We start from the raw sequence: 25,107 nt of genomic DNA, 5'->3' as shown, positions 1-25,107 counted from the left end.
GGAAGCTCAGAGAGTCCCAAAGAAGCTAGACCCAAGAAGGAACACACCAAGGCACATCATAATTACATTAGCCAAGATTAAAATGAAGGAGAGAATCCTAGAAGCAGCAAGAGATAAGGGGACAGTCACCTACAAAGGAGTTCCCATCAGACTGTCAGCGGATTTCTCAAAAGAGACCTTACAGGCAAGAAGGGGCTGGAAAGAAGTATTCCAAGTCATGAAATCCAAAGACCTACAGCCAAGATTGCTTTATCCAGCAAAACTTTGATTTAGAATGGAAGGACAGATAAAGTGCTTCTCAGATAAGGTCAAGTTCAAGGAGTTCATCATCACCAAGCCCTTATTATATGAAATGCTAAAGGGACTTATATAAGAAAAAGAAGATAAAAAATATTAATAGTGAAAAGACAGCAAACTCACAGTTATTAACAACCACACTTAAAACAAAAGCAAACCAAGAGGACAGCTAGATCAGGAGTGGAACCATAGAAATGAAGAACACATGGAGGGTTAGCAACAGGGGAGTGGGAGGAGGAGAAGGGGGGAGAAGGTACAGAAAATAGTATAGATGGTAGTTAGAAAATAGATAGGGGGGAGGGCAAGAATAGTAGGGGAAATATAGAATCTAAAGAACTTGAAACACGTGGTTATAAACTAAGGGGGGAGAATGGTGGGGGAGGGGTTGTGTGAGTGGAGGGGAATGAAGGGGGGAATAGAACAACTGTAATGGTATAATCAATAAAAATATTTTAAAAAATTCCACTGAAAATGTGACTTGCTCACATTTCATTGGCCACAGAAGTTCATATGACTGTTCATAACTTCCAAGTGGCCAAGGAAGTGCAGGAAAACTTTTGTCAGAAAATAACTCATCTAATGAACAAACTGAGCTAACAAGCAAAACAGAGACTCATAGAGAGCAGATGACAGCTAGTAGTGGGGAAGATTTGGGGGTGAGGGATTAAGCAAAAAAAGAAAAAGGACTCATGAACATGGAAAACAGTGTGGTGATTGCTGGGAGGAGAGGGTATAAGGAGAATAAATGGTAATGGAAAAAATATTAAAAAAATAAAAAAGAATAAAGTGATGAGTTACATACAAAAAGAAAACAACTTGTCATATACTTGACACATACTCATTCTAAAGTCCTAAAACGGAACAGCTTGGCTTTATCACAATAGCTGCAAAACGAACCAATATCTCTTCCCTTGTCTTGAGGAAGTCATTTTGGTTATTTGCACTTGACTTTGTCCTGTGTGCACAGAACATTTGAAAAAAGGAAAGATTCATGTAGACAATGAAGGGGGAAAGGAGTATATTTATATAACTTCATATCCTAATGATTTACCCCAACTTTACTTCTCCTTAAAAGGAAAAATACAGCAACTTCCAGACAAGATGGAGGCGTAGGTAGATACACTTTGCCCTCTTGCACAACCAAAAGAAGGACAACAACAAATTTAAAAAAAAAAACAACTGACAGAAAACAGAACTGTGTGGAAGTCCAACAACCAAGGAGTTAAAGATGAAACATTCATCCAGACTGATGGGGCAGGGGGGCAGAGACAGGCAGCCGGGGCAGAGAGGATGCATGGCAAGGTGGCAGCTGGTGATCACACATATGCATACAGATAAACCTGGAGGAACAATTGGAGACTGAGACAGACTGTGCAACCCAGAGTTCTAGTGTAGAAAAAGGAAGCCTCAAAACCTATGGCTATAAAAACCTGTGTGGATTGTGGCAGCAGGAGAAACTCCCAGCCTCACAGGAGAATTCAATGGAGAGACCCACAGGGTCCTAGAAAGTACACAAAACAACCTTCCCACTGGGAATCAGCACCAGAAGGGCCCAATTTGCTTGTGGGTAGCAGGGAAAGTGACTGAAAGCTGGCCAAGAGCAGAGTGCATGGCACTGTTACCTTTCTGACCTCTCCCCCACATACGGCACTACAATGCAGTGATGTGGGTTGCCCTGCCCTGGTGAATACCTAAGGCTCTGCCCCTTAAAATATAACAGATGCTCTGAGATGAAGAAATATGGCCCAAATGAAAGAATGCATCAAAACTCCAGAAAAGCAACTGAGTGATGAAGAGATAGCAAACCTATCAAATGCAGAGTTCAAAACAGTGGTAATCAGGATGCTCACAGAAATGGTTGAGTGTGGTCACAAAATAGAGGAAAAAGTGAAGACTATGAAAAGTGAAATAAAGAAAAATGTACAGGGAACCAACAGTGAAGGGAAGGAAACTGGAACTCAAATCAATGGTTCAGACCACAAGGGAGAAATAAACATTCAACCAGAACAGAATGAAGAAACAAGAATTCAAAAAAATGAGGAGAGGCTTAGGAACTTCTGGGATCACTTTAAATGTTCCAACATCTGAATCATTGGGATGCCAGAAGGAAAGAGGAAGATCAAGAAATTGATAACTTATTTGAAAACATAATGAAGGAGAACTTCTTCAATCTGGCAAAGGAAATAGGATTCCAGGAAGTCTGGGAAGCTCACAGAGTTGCAAAGAAGTTGAACTCAAAGAAGCACACACAAAGGCACATCATAATTACATTACCCAGGATTAAAGATAAGGACAGAATCTTAAAAGCAGCAAGAGAAAAGGAGACAGTTAACTGTAAAGGAACACCCATAGGACTATCAGCTGATTTCTCAAAAGAAAACTTACAGGCAAGAAGGGGCTGGAAAGAAGTATTTCAAGTCATGAAAGGCAAGGACTATGTCCAAGATTACTCTATCCAGCAAAGCTTTCATTTAGAGTGGGAGGACAGATAAAATGCTTCCCAGATAAGATCAAGTTAAAGTAGTTCATCATCACCAAGCCCTTATTATATGAAATGTTAAAAGGACTTATCTAAGAAAAAGAAGATAAAAAATGTGAGCAGTAAAATGACAATAAACTCACAGTTATCAACTAAATCTTTAAAAAAAACTAGACAAACAACTAGAGCAGGAAGAGAGACACAGAAATGGAGATCATATGGGGAGTTATCAGTGGGGAGGGGGAGGTGGGAGAAGGGGGGGAAAAGTACAGGGAGTAAGAATCATAAATGGTAGGTACAAAATACACAGGGGGAGGTTAAGAACAGTGTAGGAAATGGAGAAGTCAAAGCACTTATATGTACAACTAATGGACGTGAACTAAGGGGAGAAATGCTGGAGGGAGCAGGGGTGCAGGGCAGAGGGTAATAAAAGGGAGAAAAAATGAGACAACTTTAATAGCATAAGCAATAAAATATACTTTAACAAATAAATGAAAGGAAAAATACTTTGTTCACGATTGAAAAGTAACAACACTTTCTCAAAACTTGATTTTTTTTTTTGCCCTGGCTAGGTGGCTCAGTGGTTGGAACATCACTCCATACAGTCCCCTTTCAGGGCGCATGTCTAGGTTGCAGGTTCAGTCCCTGGCAAGAGTGTATGTGGGAGGCAACAGATCGATGTTTCTCCCCCACGCCGGTGTCTTTCTCTCTCTCTCTCTCTCTCCCCCTCTATTTCTAAAATTAATAAACATATTTGGGTGAGGATTTTTTTCAAAAAAAACAAGTTTTTCTTAATTTTTTTTTCTCTCATACATCAGTATTTGGAGGCAGCTGGAGGGTTCTGAGTCTTGAATTCTGCTGAAAACACTTTGAGTGCACTAAAAAGAAAAGCCCTCTGGATGCTGTGATCTCATACACTTGCAGAGAGTCTGCAGAGGAAACTAAAAGTGTTGACAGTAGATCTGGCCTAGGATTGGCCAGGGAGCCCTAGATTGTCCCCAGCCAACCCCCTCTTCCCCAGTTTCCACCCACCCCACCTCCTGCCCCTACATAACAATAAGGAAGCAGCAACTCCAAAACCAGTGAGGGAATCATAAGCAGATGTGGAATAACACCGATGTTCTCTCTTATTATGGTGGCATTTGCTAACATAAAAATTATTACAACTTTTGCTGTAAATTGTTCTGCAAATTTTACAAAATATGCAAAAACTGACATTTCCCTAGCTGAGATAATTTAGATTTATTAAAAAATTGAGGCCCTTGACATTCAGCCAAAGAGAGGCTGTTTCTTTATCTAGCTTTGCTTTGTATGGGTCTTGTTTTTGTTTTTGTTTTTCAGCTCCTTGTTTATAATCCATAGGTCAAAACTGGCCACCTCCGAGCTTTGACCACTTAATCCGGTTTTACCCATGAATTTCTCCTATGTCTCAGACAGCAGATATAACCTCTGTGAATCCAAAATGTCTTATCAGAGCATGCAGAAAACATGTTCTGCTTCAAACACGTTGGCAGAAAAGCCTCTGATATCTAGAAAGTGCCCTAAGATGCTTCTTGGACATAGACTGGTCCCCACTGTCTTCATACAGCACCAGCCCCACAGATACTTTCCTCATTATACCGTCCTCTCTTCACACACCCCCTGACACACACACACACACACACACACAGGCACACACAGGCACACATAGGCATGCACCTGGTCCTGTTGCCCATCATCAGGACCATGCTGCTTTGGCTCTCTCCCCCAGTGGAACCTTTCTGAAAAGCATGCTCCTCACCGAAGACACTTAGAAAGCTTCTCCTCTAAAGCTGCTGCTCTCCTTTGTCACATGCAGATAATACACCTTTGTACCCGAGAGTCACCATCCTCAGAGCTGCGGTAACCTGAGTGTACCTGCTAGCCCTTGAGGAAACATGGCCGTGAAGTGTGTGTGCCTGCAAGAGCTTGCTCTGTGTTTCTTTGATAGGGACAGTGTGGCATGTTACTTCTGCCCCTTCCTCAGAACCAGAAAGTCATGTGGAATTAAAACAGAAATCTTCAACAGAAATCCAACTTCCTTCTAAGTTGCCCCCTCTTCTTCTCCTCAACCCCTCTAGACACCACACTCTTGAAATCAAGTTTGAGGACCAGTTGAGTTTTCAAATTTCAGCTTCAGTGGGGCAAAACTTTGGCCTTCGTGTTCTTCTCACACCAGTCACCCAGGGTTTAATTAACACGACCCTGTATGTTTAGGCAATTATTGTTGTAACACTTGGGCGAGGCAGGGGGCGCTGTATTCACTGCCTCAGTCGGGGCACATGCAATTCTCCGCCTCCACAGCTCATGCAGAAGAGTTTCGCTGTTCAGCGGGAAGCACCCACGCTGCTGTCTCTGCTGTGCTCACTCGGTGTTTTACTGTGCAGTTCCACACACTGAACACAATAGTAACTTCTAACGATGCCTAAATTACTCACTCTTCCAAAGGAAGGTGGTTCCTTTCTTACTGGGCTGGATATCCAGGACCTTACCCCTAAAACATATTTCACTTTCTGGGGAAGTTTCATTTGTCCTCAGCTATCACAAACATGATCTTGCTGAACAGAGCGGAATTTTTAAGGCTGAGTGTGTGGCATGGATTCTGATGGCGGCACGTTAGTTCAAGTCTCTGAGGACCAGTGCCAATAAATGTGAGAGGGACAACAGTAGGTTGGCATACTGTTCCATTTCCACAAGGATGAAAAACTGCTATAAATTAAGTCTAACCTTAAATGTATAATCTGTCCTTGGAAGGGGGAAAAAACGGGTATAGCATCTTCAAGCTCTCAGCATCCCTTATGAGAAAAAATTGGTTCTAAGGGTCTCTGATCTTGTGTTTTAGTAAAATAGAACTGCACGGCTGACTGACAGTTTTGATCTAAAGCATTTACGTTTAAGTTTTGATCTCTCTGCTTTTGATTAAAACTAATGAGCTCATTTAATTCAAAATGGGAATCTCTGATAAGAGAAATAAGGTTGATGTGATTGGATTAGAGGGGCAAATTAAACTCTTAGAGCAGAAGTTTGTGCTTATATAGTGTATTAAAAAGCTGTTGGCGTATTATGGCGTGTTAGATGATGAGAAAAATTTCATAGTAATTCATATTTAATCAGAAGAAATGAAAGTACTAAATATAACATGGCTCTGCTTTTCCCTCGAGTGATAAAAAGCTGTACATTTAAAATGACATCAGATCCATTCTCTCTGGAAAAAAAAAAAAAAACCTTAAGAGAGACACATAAGAAAAGGACACTTGTCAGTGGTTCCATCAACCCAGAATAGAAGTGCCATAAATATAGGAAAATAGAGTCACATTATGACAGGAATGACACTGGAAAGGCCCCAGACCACAAATAGCAAGTGCCTCTTATTATGTAGTAGCTCTCATTCTTCTTTCGTGTGAGCATCTAGTTGCAAATGTTTTTTGCAAATCCCTGCAAAAGAGACAGAGACTTCTTTTCCATAGAAATATTTGGACTACCTTTCATAATTTATAACTTAAACATTTGCTTGCCTCTTTTCTGTTTTCATAACTATTTTCATACACCATGTGTTTCATTCTTAAACCTTTACCCCGACCCTGGGGGTAAATCACTGGTCTTCTGAAAATACCAGACTAAGGGCTGCTCAGAAGAGACCCTGTTTGTCATTGAAACTATTTTGTTGGTGTTGTTTTAGAATAAGAAAGACTTTACTAGTATTATTTAGGAGAATAAAATTAGAGTACTTATTAGGATTAAAAAGCCCAAAATTAATTTTTTGCAGGAAAAAAATATATAATACCTTAGAAGCTTGATTTTAAAGAAATTAGCTTTATCTTGCCTTCTAGATTTTTGGCTAAAGACATTTTTTAGATCAGCAAGTCTGAAAACTACCATTTTTAAGTTTCGTAAGTAAAAAATGTATTCTACTTAGTCTAAAAATGTATAAAGGGAGAGAGTATCTTGCTTAGGAGAGAAGACTGTTATTTTCTCATCAGAAGCAAAGAGGTAAAAACAGAGACTGTTGTCCTGTTCGGACAAGGACAGGGGACAAGTTGCCTTTAGTGACAGGGAGGGTACGTTGGTGTTGTCAGGAGCTTCTGTTTGTTTCCGTCTGGGTGTCCCATTCTTGTCCCTCTCTCTGTGTCAGTTGAGAAGACTTCATGCTTCTTATTCCCCACAATGGAGAAAACCAACCCAAGAAGGCAAGAGTAATGACCTTGATGGTTTCATGGCTCTCAGAAACCCCAGTGGGCAAATGATACAAGACAGATTCTCGGGGAGAACAAAGCAAGCCCCCTTACCCTTCCTCAGAAGTGGCTCCGCCTGAGTCTATGTGGATCCCATAAATCTGGAGGTTTCTCTTTTTCCCAGTTCTCTCCATGTGCACTGGCCAAGCTTCGAGATGTGCTATCATTACTTCCTCTCAGACACCCTTTAGGGAGCTGCTGAAAGTTCAAATGCCTGAAAAGCTCTTGCTAGAAACTGGAATGGAGTTACTGTGGATACTTTAATTTTTCCTTTTTATTTTCTGCAAAGTAAACATTTCCTCGATGAGGTAAATTGATGACTTGGCTCTTAGCACCCATCAGTCATTTATTTTTAGTTAACTCAAGGACTGCACCTGAGCAGTCGCCGGCAGGGGCTGTGCAGAGATCTAAATCACGCGTGTATGTTTTTGTATTCTTCAGTGGAGTCAACCAGCCCCAGCCTGCTAACCACTGACAACACCCTTGAGCGCTCCTTTTTCATCCGGATGAAATCTACGCTGACCAAACGCGGCGTGCACATCAAATCATCAGGATATAAGGTAAGCTGGACTCCGGGAGGGGAAATAGTTCTGTCTTAGGTCAGTCCTGGATCATTTGCATTGAGTTTCCCAGCCGCTTTGGGGCCCTATAATCAACAAATGTAAGCTGGAGCAGCACAGTGTTCTCTGCCCCCTTCCCGTCTCAGGGGAGGGGCTTCACTGCACCTTTGTCTCATTTCAGACACTGCTGTACATACACCAAACGCCTCAGTACAGTGTCCTTTCTTAAAGCACCTGTTATTGATGCACCGAGGGCTTCAGCACATGCTAGAAATTCACTTGGTTGGAGGATGTGGACCAAATTTGTATCAGTCCTTAAAATGAGCATTCTAGGGTTGCTGCTTGTAAGAATTCCACTTCTCCCACTTAATTCTTCAAAGACCCCCTTTCTCTTTAGAGAGAGACTGTCCATTTTAATAGTATATTGGCCACTGAAATTCATACATGTAAATAAGGTTGTAAAATAGGTGTAAATAAGGCCTAAAAAAAACAGGTTGGACATCAGAAATCTTCATTTTGAGATTACTATTGAACAGTCATACCTTAGCAGATATAGAATACTCAGCATACAGGGTGTATGTTCCCCAACAACAAAGACCAAGTCTGGTGTCATCATCTACATTATTATATGATTTTAAGGGTAAACATATAAAAGACATCTAATCTCAGGAAATTCCAACATTTTGGTTACTATAGCAACATAAATTAAGACCTATGAAATGTACAAAATGCCTTTGGCAACATGAATCATGTCAGTTTAGCGACACACTTGCCTATGTGTCAAACAATGTTTATTATAAGTGGGAGGACAAACAGAAATATTTGTACTGTAGGTGTGGCTGGACGACCTTTCCCAGGTTTAGAGTTTGGGGCTCTAACAGCTCATCTCTGTAGAGTGACCACAGTCAGACATGGTAACTGTCATTATCACCAGGTCTTAAAAACTTTTATAAGTCATCAAGAGACTAACAGCCGCATAAAAGTCGGAGTCGGGCACTTTATTTGACATGACTTCTTCAGAGAAAAAGGAAAGGAGGGGGGGGGGATCAGGCCCTTCCACGCACCGCCTTGAGCTGGGCTGGCCTAGTCTTAAGGGCCANGAAATTCCAACATTTTGGTTACTATAGCAACATAAATTAAGACCTATGAAATGTACAAAATGCCTTTGGCAACATGAATCATGTCAGTTTAGCGACACACTTGCCTATGTGTCAAACAATATTTATTATAAGTGGGAGGACAAACAGAAATATTTGTACTGTAGGTGTGGCTGGACGACCTTTCCCAGGTTTAGAGTTTGGGGCTCTAACAGCTCATCTCTGTAGGGTGACCACAGTGAGACATGGTAACTGTCATTATCACCAGGTCTTAAAAACTTTTATAAGTCATCAAGAGACTAACAGCCACATAAAAGTCGGAGTCGGGCACTTTATTTGACATGACTTCTTCAGAGAAAAAGGAAAGGAGGGGGGGGGATCAGGCCCTTCCACGCACCGCCTTGAGCTGGGCTGGCCTAGTCTTAAGGGCCACGCGGAGCAGCCTGAACCTCGAACAGCATCAGAAGCAGAGGAGAGCACGTGGGCACTCCCCCTGCGTAGCTCCGGCCGGCAGAGGCCTGTTACAGAGGGGTATGTTGGAGGAAAAAAATAGACTCTACCCCCAGGAACATCTTGTATTTTCCTACCTCACTGAACACAGTACATTTATTGGTTGTTACCGTGTAACATCCGTAAGTTTGGATTCCTATAGGTAAGCCGTGGCTTTAATGATTATTGCCACACGAATGCAGGAAAGATGCACTCTTTGCATCCCAGCATTCAGGAGGCAAATGAAACAAGACAGGATTCTATCATGGCTGGAGGGGCAACCCTCGCCCTAATAGACATCAGTACAACCACTGCCTTCATTATGTTTATTATTCTCATTCTACTGACAATCCTCAGCTGCAGGGCTTGCTTTTGAGGATTACTTTTCTGCCTGTCAGCATTTGTTCCTCCATTTAGTGGTTTTTCCCGGTTTGTAAAGGACACATCCCAGGAGTGAAGAAGGTGAGGCAGGGGAGGTATAGTTTGAAAAAGCAATATTATATAATGCAATATCATTAGATAATTTAATATTCTGAACAACAACGAAAAATGTATGACTCTCACCTGACAAACTAGAGATATGAAGCTCCGTAAAATTCTGAATCTGCCCAAAAGTGGGATGTCTGGGTAAAAAAAAGTGATATAGGTAAATAGTTTGAGTTTCAATCTAGGCAAAGCCCAGTGGCTTGGGTTCCATTTGTTTTGCCATAGGCACACCTCGGTAAAGCTGTTTTGCAACATGACCTGAAACTGGGTGAGCTCATTTTTTAAATATTAATACAGTATAACTTTCATTCATTCATTCAACAAATATTTATTCAGCTCCTGCTGTGGAGCCTCTTCTAGATCCAGGAAACCCAGAACTAAACAATGAGAAGTCCCTGCTTTCATGGCGCTACGTTCTAACTGGAGAGACAGACAATAACAAGTGAATAAATAAAGAAGGTGATTCCAGAGAGTAATGATGGCTAAAATGACAGTAGCTAACATTTACGCACACTACAATATGCGGGGCATGGCACAGGGAACCTGTGTCAGCCCTCCCCACCATCGTAGAATCATCGCTTTCATTTTACAGAAGAAACTAAGAGTACAGAGGTTAATGGCGTATCCTGTGTCAGAGTTTGGAGAGACAGAGCTAGGGTTTGAACTCAGGGATTCTGGCTCCACACCCTGTGCACTCAGCCACTAGGCTACACCATTGCATAGACAGGGTAAAGCAAGGTAATGTGAAGGGGTGGCTGATGGAGGCCACTTCAGGTGGAAGGTCCCAGGAGGTTTCCCTGAGGAGGTGACATGTCACCTATGAGTAGTGAATGAGAAGGGACCACCATGAGAACAAGTTGAAGAAAAGTGTTTCTGGAGCTCCTTGCATTTAGGATTAAAGATACCGTGCCATAAGAAGGGGCCTTTGAGAAACAGAATGTTAAATGGCACAACCTCGAATGTCCAGGATTGGAAAAGATTAGGAGCGATTCCCATTTCCATCAAACCATGCGTGTTAAAGCGACCACACTCCTCCGACACAACCCTGTCAGGACATCTTTCTCCAGGTATCCCAAGTCTCCCTCCAATGCCCTATCCCCACCCCAGAACTGCTAACACGAGAGGTGCTTCATCCCCTGTTCCCCCAATAAGAGGAATCGTCCAGCAGACCCTGCTCTCCCCCCAGCCTCCACCGTGAGCCCCCCTTGTTGATTAACCTTGCCTGAAAGTTCACGGGAGAGCTGGGGGGCCCCATGACATGACACAGTTGAGCGACACTCCTATTTGTCTGTTCATTCTCAGTAAATAAATCTAACAGCCTATAAAACATTCAAATAAAACTGGTAATCACCCCACCACCACACAATAAACACAAATAAAAAGAAACGACAATGGCCATTTCTCCATACTCCAATATTCCTTCTAATTTACTACCATTGTGTGTTTCTTCCTTTCCCTTAGTTAAAGATCCCAGATGTCTTGCTCAGGGCAGGTCATTACATTTCTATTTTTTCTGTAACCTTGGCACCTGGACTTAGTTCTGACTTTTTCTGTTGTTTTTTGTGCCCACTTATTAACTCTGTGACAGACACTATACCAAACACTTTGTACTTATTTCAGCTAATCCACACATTATTTAAAGACTCTCTGTAGCAGGCATTGTTCACATTTTATATTCTATAATTACACCCATTCTGCAGGTGGTAAAACTGAGGCTTCAGTGGGTTCAGCATGTCTGTGTTCCAACAGCTCTTCAGTAGCTACAGAGGCATCAGGATCGGTCCAGGCAGCTAGGCTCCAGGGTTTGACCTCTTCACCCCTCTGCCTCACTGCTCTACAGAGCAAGTCCAAAGAAGGGCTCAGCATGAACTGTATCTCGACATATGAAAAACTAAGCTTTGAAAAGAAAAATCTGTTGCCTCATGATGACCTGCCCTTGGTGGCTCGGCCTCTCTCACAGCACTAGTTTGCAGAGATTTGCAGAGCTCTGCCATCCTTTCCAGGGACTATAAAACCCACTCAGGTACCCATGACCAGGAATTCTAGTCAAACGAGTGCCCATCTGAATCTGCTCATCCCGTCAGAGAGCATAATCTAAATTGCTGTTGCTTCCGTGCCCTAGTCCTCAGGAAAGCTGCCCTCGCCAATGAAGTTTCCTAACTGTGAGCTGACAGTCACTTGTCTCTGTCTTCATTTGCTTTGAAATCCATAGTAGCACTGTTATCTGGACCAGCCACTGCTTATGCCTCAGGGACTTCCTCAATATTTAGGTTCCTTTTGGGCCAAATATCTTAGTGCAACACAGCTCTCCTTTAAATTGCATTGCATCAGTATTCAGCCTTCTTGTCTAGTCTAGGTGTCAGGAAACTTAGTAGGTATAGCACAGAGGGTAAAAGGAGATATGTAATCAAGGAAATTAGAGAAGTGAAGACTAATTGGGTTGCATCCTTAGCTCCTATCTTTAGAGGATAGTTTCCTTTGGCATGGGACCATCAATTTTCTAACCTGCTCTTAAATGCCACCAGCCCACTGTCATGCCTGGAGGAGGTGCCCAGTCACATGATGTCCTCACTGTGATGCATGGGGGAGCCTCCCACACTGCGCAACACTGACAAAGAGAGGAAAGCTCCATCATGTTTATATGATGTTGAGAATGTCTCTGAACTCCACAGAGACAAAAATCTTCCAATGTCAAGGGTTCCTGCTATGACACATATGAACAGATTACTGGGGAGCTTGGGGGAACTCCAGGTTCTTAGAAATAAACAGCGCCCCCCATCTGAGATGATTTGGATATGAATTTGCCTATGGCCATGTGTTGCACTACGTGATTTCTGAAATCTATCCAGCCTCCTTATCATAAGAGTCACAAAGCATAAGTAATGGGGAAAATAATGTGTAGGTTCACTAGTTTATTAGGACTCCTGATATATCTCAGCTTTAAGACTATATTGAAACATGAAATAACTAAAGCAATTGCCCTTTGTCACTTCTTCCTCCCTTTATGTATTTAATGTTAATACACAGTGAAGTCTTGTTGCAAAAGACATCAACTTCTAGATTGCAAAAGTACAAAACTTAAGATTTACATTTTGATCCTTTCATGCAGATAGAGATAACCTGAACAGGTATTTCTTAGGATTTCCTAATGTCAAAATCATGGCCAAGTACATTTTAAAGTTGAAGGTTTTTCAGAGGCAAAAGTATTCTTGACTAAATGTGCGTCCTGACAAGTCTCAAGATACCGTACTAAAGGGGAATTATTACTTACTATTTCAGTGACCTAGAATTTTAGCTCTTGGTTTAATTTTTTAAAGATTTTATTTATTTTTAGGCAGAGGAGAAGGGAGAGAGAGAGAGGAAAACATCAATGTGTGGTTGCCTCTTGCACGCCCCCTACTGGGACTTGGCCCACGACCCAGGCACATGCCCTGACCTGAGAATCAAGCTTGCAACCCTTTGGTTTGAAGGCCCACACTCAATCCACTGAGCCGTACCAGCCAGGGTTGGTTTAATTTTTTAAGAAAACTCACAATACACAATCCAGTTCACAGTGCACAATTTCAACCCCTCCTTCCCGATCCCCTGCCACTGTAATGTGCTGCCGAAATTGGTTGAATTCAACAGCTTCTATTTCCATTCCTCCAGTTTAATATCTCTTCCTGGACCTGTTGTGAGAAATTCCCCAATGACCTCCCCCAAAATTTTACTTCTCCATTCTATCCTGCAAGCTGCTCTCCAGAATCTCTCTCCAAAGCCTCAGCAACCATTTACTCCTCAGCTCCTGTGTCATCAGTGGTTGTAGGGTCAATGTATTCAAGGACCTGGCTCTAGTCTGCCTTTCTGCCACCACCTCCATCATTCTTTCCTGGAGCTGTAAATACCGATGCTCTAGGCAAATCCATCCAACTTTCTTTCCTAAAGTAAGTTTGCGTAGTCACACTGTTGTGCCTTTGACTATGCTGTTTTCTTCTCCTAAAAGGCCTCTGTGCCACACTTCCACAGGGGAAAAACTTAACCAGTTTGGCACCATACAGGTGCCACTTTTTATTTTTTATCTCCCCAGCTCCAAGCCTCAATTTCCTCACCTGTGAAACGAAGCTATTGGCAGTACATAACCCAGAGAATTTTCCTAGGGATCAAATGAGATAACACAGGCTCAGCTGAGCATCTTCTCTCCATTTGATGAAGCACTTTCATATAATTTTATAGGAATCTCACAATAGCCTTTTAGGTAATTACACCTAGTTCCCCAATTTTGAAGACAGGCAAAACGGAGGCACAGAAATATGAACTGTTTTGCCTAAGGTCATTAATGGTGAATGGCAAAACAGAGAACTAGCCAGATCCTTAGATTTCAAAGGCCTTCTTTCCAAAATACTAAATTGGGTACAGGGCACTTTCTCATTCTGGGTTCTTCCCTCAGCGCCTAGCACATTGTGCCTCATGGAGTTGCCACTCCGTGAGTGTTGATTGAATGGAATTGCATGTTCTCTTTTTTTTTTCAAAGGTAGCAATGAAAAAGGTTGACATTAGCAAACTCTATGATGTACCCCGGTGAGCCAGCTAGTTGGCATCAGTGTCTACTGGCTGGGATCACTAGTATAGCCACCAACACACACGACCATGCCACAACGTGGCCCACACCGCAGCCTCCTGCCTGTCAGGGTAGCATCCCTCTTTACCAGCGCCTGCATACAATCGGAAGGGTCCACATCCACAGCATTTTTGAGCCATTGAGGACATCTTTCAGAAATGAAAAATAGAGTCATTTTAATGCCATTTATTCACCATGGCCTCTAATTGGCATCTGGCGATTACCAGTTCTTTCTAGTAAATCATCTTTCAAGAACTTTTTTCTGGATATTAACATTTTAACGTTCTAACTTTCTGACGATTAGAACTGTATTCGCTGATATCCTGCCTTCTGGCACAGTGCCACTTCTCAAAGATTGCTAAAAATATGTGAAGTGTTATTATAAGAAGGCTGGTTCGTTCCTTGCCCAAGAGGACAACCATATGCAGTGAGTTTCACTTGTACCAGAGAAGTGTGGCTTGGAGGTGCTCCCAGCACCAACGTCGGGGCGGTGTGGTGGTGGCTGTCCTCTGGAGGTTCCTGAGCGTATCCCCCAAACTTACCCGTTAGGGACCTCTGCTCCTCCCAGATGAGTGCGGACAGACGAGATGCCGTGCGCGTGTCTTGCGCTCTGAGATTCAGAGATGTTCCAGGTGTCCGGACTTGTCAGTTCTTCTCCTGAACCCTTTCTTCGCCTCAGCTTTGTGTCTTCTTGAAATGATGACGACAGTATTCCAAGCTGCACAAAATGTAACTGTCTTGTCAAATCAATAGATGAATTTTCAGAGGGACCAAAAATTCTGTCAGCCCATTCAGGCTTTCTAAGACTACGCATTTATTGCCTTTCAATCAACCCGGACACACAGAATAAACTGAAGGAGAAAAAAAAATTTTTTCCAGGGTAGAACTTACAGACAGAGGTTATTGTGAGGGAAAATGCAAATAGAGGAGAGAGCCAATGAAATCCAATTTTTAAAATCCATTATCGCTTTTTAGTCCCTGTTCACCTCTGTACAATTGTCCATTATGACATAGTTTCCAGTGTCATTTTAAATACAACTGACATTGTTTCGGATCTTAAAGAGTGTCTTTCCCATTACAAGGCATGGCAGTAGCTCTGTCCTGGGATAGGTCGTTTCTGCTGGGACTAATCAGCTAGCTGTTTCACCAGCTAGAGGGGTAGTGGCCAGCCATTCTGTGAAGTGTCTGTAAATTCCGAGTATGTCAGTGACTGCAGCCCGAGTGTGTTGCTAGCTCACAGGTACTTAATTTTTTATTCTACAGATTCTAGAAAGACGGTAGGAGAAGTGACAGCTTCCTGTCTTCTACTAGTGCTAGACCTTTTCAGATTGAGTTTATGAGTCATTAATCGAAGCATAATGAAAGTGATGATCTCTTTAAAGATGGCATCACTGGTACAAAAATTAACAGTTCTTTCTGTGAATAATGTCTTAACTAATACCCTTCAAAACTGTCACTAATGTCTGTGTAACTATATTCTCAATCTGATCGATTTAAAAACAGAATTTCTCTATCATGAGACTTTGGCCCATTAAAGTGTGTTAAAAGAAAAATAAACAGACTTAAGAAGTAAGAAGTAAACACAAGTCCCATTTCAGGCCCAGCATTCTCTGATGTTCTGAGGTGCCCTAACAACAGCTGCAAAGGTTCCCCCAAAGTTATCTCCTCACCCGGCTGTCTGAAGTAGCAGTTATTTAACTCTTCACGGATTTCAAGGGCTCCCAGATACATTGCCCTGTTTGACTCAATGACCTCAAAACTGCTGCACTGAGGAGTAATTAAGCACAAAGGCATGATGTCACACAGTCCAGGAGTCGGACTTAATCCAGCCATTCCTGGCTCTATGACTTTAAGTAGGCATCTATTTCCTCTCTTGTAAAATGGGAGTACCAATAGGTCCCCCTTCATAAGGCTATTGTGAACTGAAGTGAGATAATGTAGGTCATGCCTGTTCCACAATAAACATGCAAAATGTTGTCCATATGTGAAGTTTCATGTTAATGGAACTTGCATGGCGAGGCTGATCAAGGTTAATGTAGCTCACCCACCACCTTAACTTCTATACCTCTGCTTAGGTACCTCTATGGGAAGTAGTAATTCATTAATAATATTTCCGATTATCTCCTGGAAGTTATAGGAGCTCTAGAATAATGAAAGAGTTACTTCGAATACAGAAAATGCATGTATTTCTGGGAAATTTCTCCCTGCTTAAATGTCCTGAATAATGATTTGATTATAAGAGACAAAATATGACTGAAATACGTCATCTGCCCCTTTCACAAAAGGAACACATAGGAAATGGCTTTCTTTGGAATTGATTTAGCATCACGGCAAGACTTACACTGCTTTTTAATGCAGGACATGAAGTAGGGACAGGGCCAATTTGATGATGTTGATCTCTGGAGTAAATGGAGCTTTTAGGATCCTGTAGCTCACACGGCTCCACACTTTGGTAAAAGAGTGTGTGTGTGTGTGTAGATCCAGATCCAGATATAGATATAGATATAGATATAGATATTTCTTTCTGGGGAAGGTAAGCTACCGTTGCAACATGAACCGAACTGCATCTCAGAGCCACCACACAGCACTCCAGGGGGGATTCTGTTGACTCGCTCCAAGTAAGGGAAAGAAGCCAGGATTCTGGGGCTCATATCATCTCATGTAGGGACCTCCTGGGGGACAAGGAAGTAACCACATCTTCCCCACCTCTCTACGAATGCCTTCCACCATCAAACCAAAAGAATGGCCTTGTCGCAAAGTGCTTTGAGTTACCAAAAGACTTTTTTTAAACAGGAGAACCATCTGTATAATCAGTTCTCAATCCTCTGTAGTAATAGTCAGGGAGAGGCTTTGGAACGCTGCCTCGACTGTGTGTGTGTTTAATCCAAACTACAAGTGGGCAATGGGTCTCTCTGTGCCGCCATGTTGGAAACAACACTTTCGGCTCACTGTTGGCAGTGGTCTCCAGAAACAATCCACGTAAGTTATCGTTAGGCTGGTAGCAGTATTTATACTTCCCTTTCACCAGGGATTTTATACTTGCTCTTTCTTCTCCCTGGAGTATGTCCTTAGATAAACGCATGGTTAACATCCAGATTTCTGCTTAAATGTCACTTCCCGCACCACCCCACCCTCCACATCCCCATTAGCTGCTTTATCCTGCTGCCCTTTGTCCCTCATAGCATGTGACATCTGAACACTGTTTCATGATTTATCTGCATGACGTTTGTCTCCCCCACTGCAATGTAAGCTGAAGCTCCTAAAACAGTTTGAGACACCTAGTAGAAATCCAACAAACATCTATTTAAGAAAATAAATAAATATATAAATATTGGGCATCATTTGAGCAAAGGCCAAAGCATATTTCCTCCTTGAGTCAATATTCTAGTTCCTTTAAAGGGGATTTAGAGACGATAATATGCAGCCACTAAATTATATATTTTAAGTTCCCAGGTCCTATTGCTAGTAAGATAAATTGATGCTTCCTTCCTTTTTCTTTTAAAAAGGCTGCACTAATTGCTGACATATTCTATAACACATTTTTCATGCTATCATATTCAGTTTTTAAAAATCAACATGTATTTCACTTGTACCCCACTTGTACCCAGTTCTTGTGGCTAGAACTCGGGAAGCGCAACCAAGAGTTACTTGATTATTTCTTGGTTGTTGTGACTATACTTACTAGTCCTCAACAGCCCCTTGTCAAATGTCCTTCAAACTCGTGGCTCCCTGGAGAAGTCATGAGAACACAGCAGCTTAATAGGGGCTCACCCGGTGAGGGGAGTCAGACAGTTTCGCACCATTGCCAGCACTCTGCTGCTTACTTGCCCTGCGACATTGGACAAGCAGCCTGATGATTCTGGGCTTCTGTTCCAGTGATACAGCAAAGTACAGCAAGTCCTTACTTAACATCATCAATAGATTTGGCACTCCATTTCATCATCGGCGAAATGATACCAACAAGTTCCTACGTCGTCTCATCATCATCAGTGTTATAATGAAACAACATTATAATGATATAAAGTTGCACCAAATGAGGAGCTACAGTATACAACAGACTTGATTTCAGTGTTCTTTAGTCACCTGATGGCTGAGATTACGTCCTCTTTAGCTCCACTCCCAACCTTAGCATGAAAGCCCCTTGGGAAGACTTGGCTGGAATGAAATAGAGAATCTGCTCCATCAGGAGGAGCCCCTGACTGTTGGGGAGACCAGGAGTGTTAGAGCCTGCCGGGCAGTTGCAGTGAAGGCCACCCAGAGTCACCAAGAGCCGCCTATTGCCTTGCTCCAGTGCTGGTTTGAGAACCTGAAATATTATAGGAACATTTAATCACAAGGGAGAAGAGATCTGGAGGTTTTATAATTCTTAGAGAGGGCTCAATTTTGAGTCTTGTGAAATTTGAGCCCAGTGAAATTTTGTACCTTGTCCTACGTAGACTACATTCTGAGAAATCAATCTAGATCCTAGATTAAGGGCCAAAGTAAAAGGCTGATTTGAGAACACGACTCTGTTGCTTTATACGGTGAGCAGTGACAAATTTCTTGTTCCTTTAACACCACTCACTTTAACACCATATGTACTCATCCCTCTTTTTATGCCACAAACATAAAACAACATGTTCCGTTTATTTATTTACAGTTGGCTTACTGGTGAACACCTTCGTAAGTGTCGTCTGCAGTGCTTGGAAGTTTCCATTCAAAGGGGACTGCAATTCATAATCTGCCCGGAATAGCCCTTCAGGCAGTTGAGTCCTGTCTTAAATGTTCTTTAAATATTTTTCGCTGACTGATTAATTTTAGAGAGAGAGGAAGGGAAGAAAGAAAGTTAGGGGGAAGAGAAAGAGAATTGTTGTTCCACTTATTTATGCATTCATTGGTTGCTTCTTGTATGTGCCCTGACCAGAATCGAACCTGCAACCTTGGCTCATTGAGACAATGCTGGAACCAACAGATTTACCCAATATTGAATGTAATGAACAGTATAATCATTGTCAAACTCCTCAAAGAGAGGTACCATGGAATATAAAACATTCTTACTCTTGAACTGTTATTTACTATAAACTACTATCTTCTCTATGGACATATATTTTATCTCTTTCCACTGGAGAGATCTAGAGACTAATACAGCTTGCTGTGGACCTCTGGTAGCCAGGTTCCAAGCACCTTGGCAGAGTGGAATAATGTTAAGTTCTTTGCCTGTCATTGCTGAGACACAAAAGTGACACAGAAGTGGCCTGGTATCTCCATGCTCTCAAACACTCAGAGAGCCCTGTTGGTCAGTCACAGTGAATTAGAACCCAGAAGTCAATGGAATGACAGCAAGCCAGTCAGTCTGTGAAGAGAGAGGAAAGCCCAGAACCAACAGGTCATATTGTCACTGTCCCGTGGAGGACCGACAGCATGCTCAACCTAGAGAGGCCCTTTGTCCAATCTTTGTCCTCATATGGCGGTGTTACCCTTGGAGAAAGCATCAGGGGAGATGTCCCACAAGAGCCCATGACATATTTTGGCCCTCAAAAAATCCTGTCCCTCCTGCATACATAAATCTTACCTCCCTATCCTGCCATCCAGTCCTAAAAACTTTAAGAGGATGGTGTTCTGCCAGAGAAAATTCACAGGCACCTGCTGATGGTTTCCTTCCTGCTTGCAATCATCTTTACACGGCTGTGATACTGCAGACTGACTCTGTCCCAAGTACCACATGGTGAGGCCCAAGCAAGAGGGCATCAATGATGTTTGGGTTATAACGATGTCAGCGATTCCTCTTTCTTTACAGCGTCATTAGTAATCTGTCATTCTAATAATAATAATTCCCTTCTGACATCATGCAGGTAAGGAGAAATCACCACTGACATCAAAAATGAGGTGATATTTCAGCAGAATTATTTCACCGAAGATAAAATGGAAAGCTTTATTACTCCCCATGCCTTTCAAGAAAGCTGAACAAGGCGTATGCTGACCCTGGAGCTTATCTACTTCAGTTCCTTCTGGACTGATCTGAAATAACCAATTTTCATTGTTCCAACTAGATTTCAGATTATGCTTTTCCCCAAAGCTTTGCATCTACATAATGGAAACTTTTTTTCAAAAACAAGCTTTGTCAGATCATAATAAACTGGGAAATCAAAAGAAAAAAGTCACATGTAACCCCCAATGATCTATAATTTTCATTCTTCGGTGTCACCTCTTGTTCCCAGTATTTAGGAATTGATTTCACCCAATCACACAGTCAATACTGATTGTGCACCTGTTGTGGATTACACACTCTGCTGGGTCCTGGGACGACAAAGATGGATACAACACAGTCCCTGGTCCTGAGAGCAGAGTCTAGACCTAGGCAGGCATGCAGAGTAATGACTATGAGACAATGAGATAGATCCTATAAAGCAGGTGTGTTCCAAGAGTTATGGGGTGAAGTAAATCCTCTGTCTCAGGCAAGAGGTGGGGTTCTCAAGCACAGCAGCATTTTAGCCAGACATTAGGGAAGGAAACTCTATGCAGAGGGAACAGTATCAGCAAAGAGATGAAGGCATCGGGTACATGGAGCCGAAAGAAATCTGTTCCCTGGGAGTCAGGGGTGAAGCCATCTAATCTGACTACTTCAGCGAATGAAGTGGAGCAGGAGTCTTCTTTTACTGTAGTGCCAGTCCAATGGGCGATAGCTTTCAGGATAACAGGGTGAAGATTAAGATTGTCACGTTCTAACAAAACTTCCTGCATTCATTTCTTTAAAAAGAGATTACTGTTTTCTAACAAGGAGACCAAGAAGGTTGTTTTCAGCCTATTAGGGTAAGAGAATAAATAAGCGGATTTAAGTAAGTCATTGGATAATTCCATTTGAAATTTTCTCCATTTATTTTTTCTTCCACCATTCTGGCCTACCTGAGTGCAGGGACTTTCCCCCCTGAATCACAGAGGCTGGTATAAAGTAGACATTCCGAAAGGAGGAATATGACTTTCCTAGAGCCAGCAACTCAAGAACAATACTAGAGTCATTATGCACTGAAATCTTAGATTGCGAAATGAGTCAGAAAGAGGAAACATCACACAGAGCCTGACTAACAGCAGCAGTCTGCCTGCAGTGAGGGGTCTGAATCCTTGGGACTGTCTGAGTATTTGGAACAATGTAGCATTGCTTCCATTTTAGCCAGCCTAATGTTTCCCTTAGACTGACCACTTAGTATAACTCCAGGCTTTAAGGATGGTGATTCTTTTGCATTTAAAAAAAATTATTTGTTCTTCAGTTCATTTCACTTCTAATTCTAATGGGCTCTTCAACCCTTCTGCGAATTGTTGCAACGCGGTTTTATAAACAGTGGTAACTGAGTACCCAGTGGCTTTGTTCCAGGAAGATCTGTGCAGGGCAGACGGCTGTGATTCATCTGCACTTAAAGAACTGCTGTCAAATGAACAGTGACCAATGACACAGTCTGAGTTACAGCCATGCACGGTATTCAGTGTGCTGAGTAATTTTTAACAGTAAAATACAGTATATAGCAACTGATTTTCAATATGAGCAAATTTTCACCCTTTCTCTCTCCCTCTCCCCAGAACATATAAATTTATATACCTGGATTGAGTGCTTACTTTTTTTAAAAAACAGGTACTTAACAAATATAAATAAGAAAACCTCTCTTTTTCTCTAGTTTTGCATAACCTGCATCTGTCTGTTTATCAAAGATAACATGAAACTTTGGTGCTTTGTGTTGCATATCATTAGCTCAGTAGCCTTTTATCTGCTTGATTTTATTTATTTTTTCTTTCTCGAACATCTTTTCTTTCCTTCGAATAATCAATGTTCTCAATTGCTCTCAAATGCCTCTGCTTCTGTCATCACACAGCTAGTGTAACCCCGTGGAGTACACTTTCCAACCATGCGAGAGCCATTGAAGAGCAGATCTTTTTGTTTAAGTCAGCTCTCAGGATAGAAGGGGAAATCACATCCCCAGCTTGCTCTCGGCTTTTTCATTACCAGTTTTAGAAGCTAAAGAAAAGAACTGGACAAAAATGGACTTGGGTATATGTTTGGTTTCTTTGCATGCACTAAGGCAACACAAAGCTCATGCACAATAAACAAACATGCATTATGGGTTGTTTTCAGTCACTTTATAGACATATGCATTCATAAATTTTGATACGGTAGTAAGAAGCCGACTTTGATGGGACCCAACTCACAGACGAGCTTTCGATCGCTAGAGCAACCACAGTCTAACTTTATGTTGACAATTTATCAGCTCTTCTCCGTCAAGGAAAATTGTTTTTTAGTGCTTGCCTATTAGCAATCACATGCATAATATGAAATTGAGTTTTGGGGAGGACGGCCTGCCATCTGTCTTTCTGATATTTTTTTTTCCAGTGTTTCATGCTCAAGTTCAACTCTCTGCGTATCGGAATGCTGTAAAACAGGATTCACCCATAATATGGGCACTTAGCAAGAGAAATGGGCCAGATACCAATGTAATCTTATAACTTGCAGACATTTAAAGTAGAAAATCATTGATACCCCAATCTGTGCATTATCTTTTGAGTGCACTTCAAATTCTGCCTGCCTCTCCAAGCCAACATTGGTACGGCTGGTTCTTCTTAGAGAACAGTTCATTAGCGTGCTTCAAGAAGTGTTAAAACACTTTTATAAAAATAAAAATTCAAAGTAAAAGTGGAATGCATTGTGAAGTTAAGAAAATGGAGCTCTAAAGAATGGGTATGAAGAATGAAAAAGATGTATTTAGTTTCCCTTCCAAGTTCCAATATGCTAAGATTTTTATCAATAATATTGTTTTCCTACAACAATACCTGCCTCGGGGAAAATCTGTTTGGAGCTGTCAGGATTATACTTCTCAAAATATGCTTAAGACGATTCTGTTAAATGGATAAAAAAATAGTACACTCTACAAGGTGGATCGCTCAAAAGAACATTCCCAGGCCTTTTGTGTGGAACTGCATTTGTGCGGTGTGCATTTATTATGCTATAAATTCCATAACTGATTCTGGCCAGCTCAGATTGATTCTGCAGTAACTGTAAGTAATGAACCTCCCAGAGTCAAAAGGGGAAGAAACAAAGTAGCCAATACCCTTGTGGCTGTGGAAATACAAATTGGAGAGTTCATTTAGTCGCAGCTTTTATCAGATTATACAGCCAGTACCCTCCAAAGCAGGAGAATATGTGTACAGAAAAAAACCACAGGCTCCTTGATCTGACTCCAGCAACTATGATGTACAGAAACAAGGAGAATACTTCTTGGGAAAGGACATGATTTTTTCTCTTCCCCTGAGCCTTTTCTTTCCAAACTTGTTCCCTCTCATCTTTTTTACTTTTTCCACTTAGGGTGTTGCTCACAGGAGCAACAAAATATGGAGCTGTCCTTTCCTGGGGCAAAGTTAGCCACTCCTGAAGCTCACCCCACCTCAGTGCCAGCACCTGGGACTGGATGGACCCTCAGCCCAGAAGAAGCTCCCAGGGGTTAGCTGGAGTGGGACCACCATCAGCTCAGACTTTTGCAAAGAGGAAAATCGGTTATCCTTGAGCTGGTTACTGGGCCTATTAAGAAACTAAAGTAGCCAATGAGATGGATAGCAGGAGAAACACAGAGTCAGAGAGAGATGCCCCATGACCCACCCCTGACCCAAGTGGTGACTGGAGAAAAAAGGGCTAAATGAAGGAGCCGAGGCAGCAGTCATCAGAACTGTAGGAAAGCAGTACCACCTTGTAGTAGAGGCTCATTTTTTCTTCCTAAGGTTCCTTACAACTGGGCACCAAGGAAACAGGCAGAGTGTGGGGGGTAGCGTAAAGTATGATTTAGGATCATGCAGATCAGCAGAGCTGGAGGACAGTAGACAAACTTTGGGAAGCAGGAGGAGAGGAGTATGGAAAAATGATAACGTTAAAGATGCATTTCACTTACCAGGGAGGCCCAGAAGGTCCTTGCTTCATTCTTGCCTAGCTCCCTCCCTCTCTCTGCCCGCATTTTCATGGAATGCTCTGCAGCAAGGGGGGGGGGGGGTCAGGCCCAGCATGTTGTCTCCATGGAGACAGCCCAAGCATAGGGAGGTCGTGGCCTCTGTGGAACATGGGCAGGCAGTGTTTTGTGCCGGTCCTGGGTCCGTGTCCCTATACCCAGCCCCTGAATTGTCACAAATACAGAGGCACAAACAGATAATCCATCAAAGCATCCTCACACTCCATTCGTCCCCACGAACAAATTCCACAAATATTTTGAGGTTCTTTCTCTTTCCCTCCTAAGCATCAGAACTGTGGAGCTAAAAGGTCCGTAGATGCAGAGTTTGACTTTTGAGAGGTTGGGGGTCTCTTTAAGCATACACAGTTCTCATTGGGCTATTCACAACTGTCAGGAAATGTCTTATGTAAGAAGTCCAAGTACAGTAGGGCAAATCTTGAGATGTGGGCACCCAGAGTCAGCCAAGTGGAGAAGGCCAGAGCCAACAACTACAGGGTGAGGACTGGACAACACAAGCAGAGCATCAGACCCTAAGTGGGCATTTCCAGCTCTGAAGGACACTGGACAAAAGCTCTTCCTGTATGGACCACTTGTTACTACTAGCAGTATCGAAAGTCACCATCGGTTACCCCTCCCGCATCTTCTTGGACTGACTGTCTGGGCACAGAGTGAAAAAGAAGGCAAAAGGTGTCACAGTGGAAAGAGATGCAGTGTTCTGCTTGGAGTCCTTTCTTTAGCAATGAGTAGGGGCAACACCAAGTTTTGGAAAACTGTGAGTTGGTTTAGCCCCACTCAGAGAATTTCCAGTGGTCCTACTAGAATTTGAACATAGCATTTAGAAAATTGTCATTAGTAAGAGGACCAAAATGCTACTGACCTTGCAGAGCTATTTGGAG

At 42.2% G+C, this 25,107-nt stretch overlaps 1 protein-coding gene across 1 annotated transcript in view; it reads left to right on the top strand.

Moving 5' to 3' along the window:
- Nucleotides 1-25,107, top strand: part of NPAS3 (neuronal PAS domain protein 3) — an 854,048-nt gene that overhangs the window by 783,332 nt on the left and 45,609 nt on the right. The window contains exon 7 of the mRNA XM_037050253.1: nucleotides 7,468-7,586. Within this exon, the coding sequence (XP_036906148.1) occupies nucleotides 7,468-7,586 (119 nt within the window). The remainder of the gene's footprint in view (nucleotides 1-7,467; nucleotides 7,587-25,107) is intronic.

Source organism: Sturnira hondurensis, unplaced genomic scaffold, assembly GCF_014824575.4.
Source record: "Sturnira hondurensis isolate 20B ecotype Veracruz unplaced genomic scaffold, ASM1482457v3 Scaffold0006655, whole genome shotgun sequence".
Lineage (NCBI taxonomy): Eukaryota > Metazoa > Chordata > Mammalia > Chiroptera > Phyllostomidae > Sturnira > Sturnira hondurensis.
The sequence above is the reverse complement of the archived record's forward strand: the minus strand, read 5'-3'. Positions and strand labels throughout refer to the sequence as shown.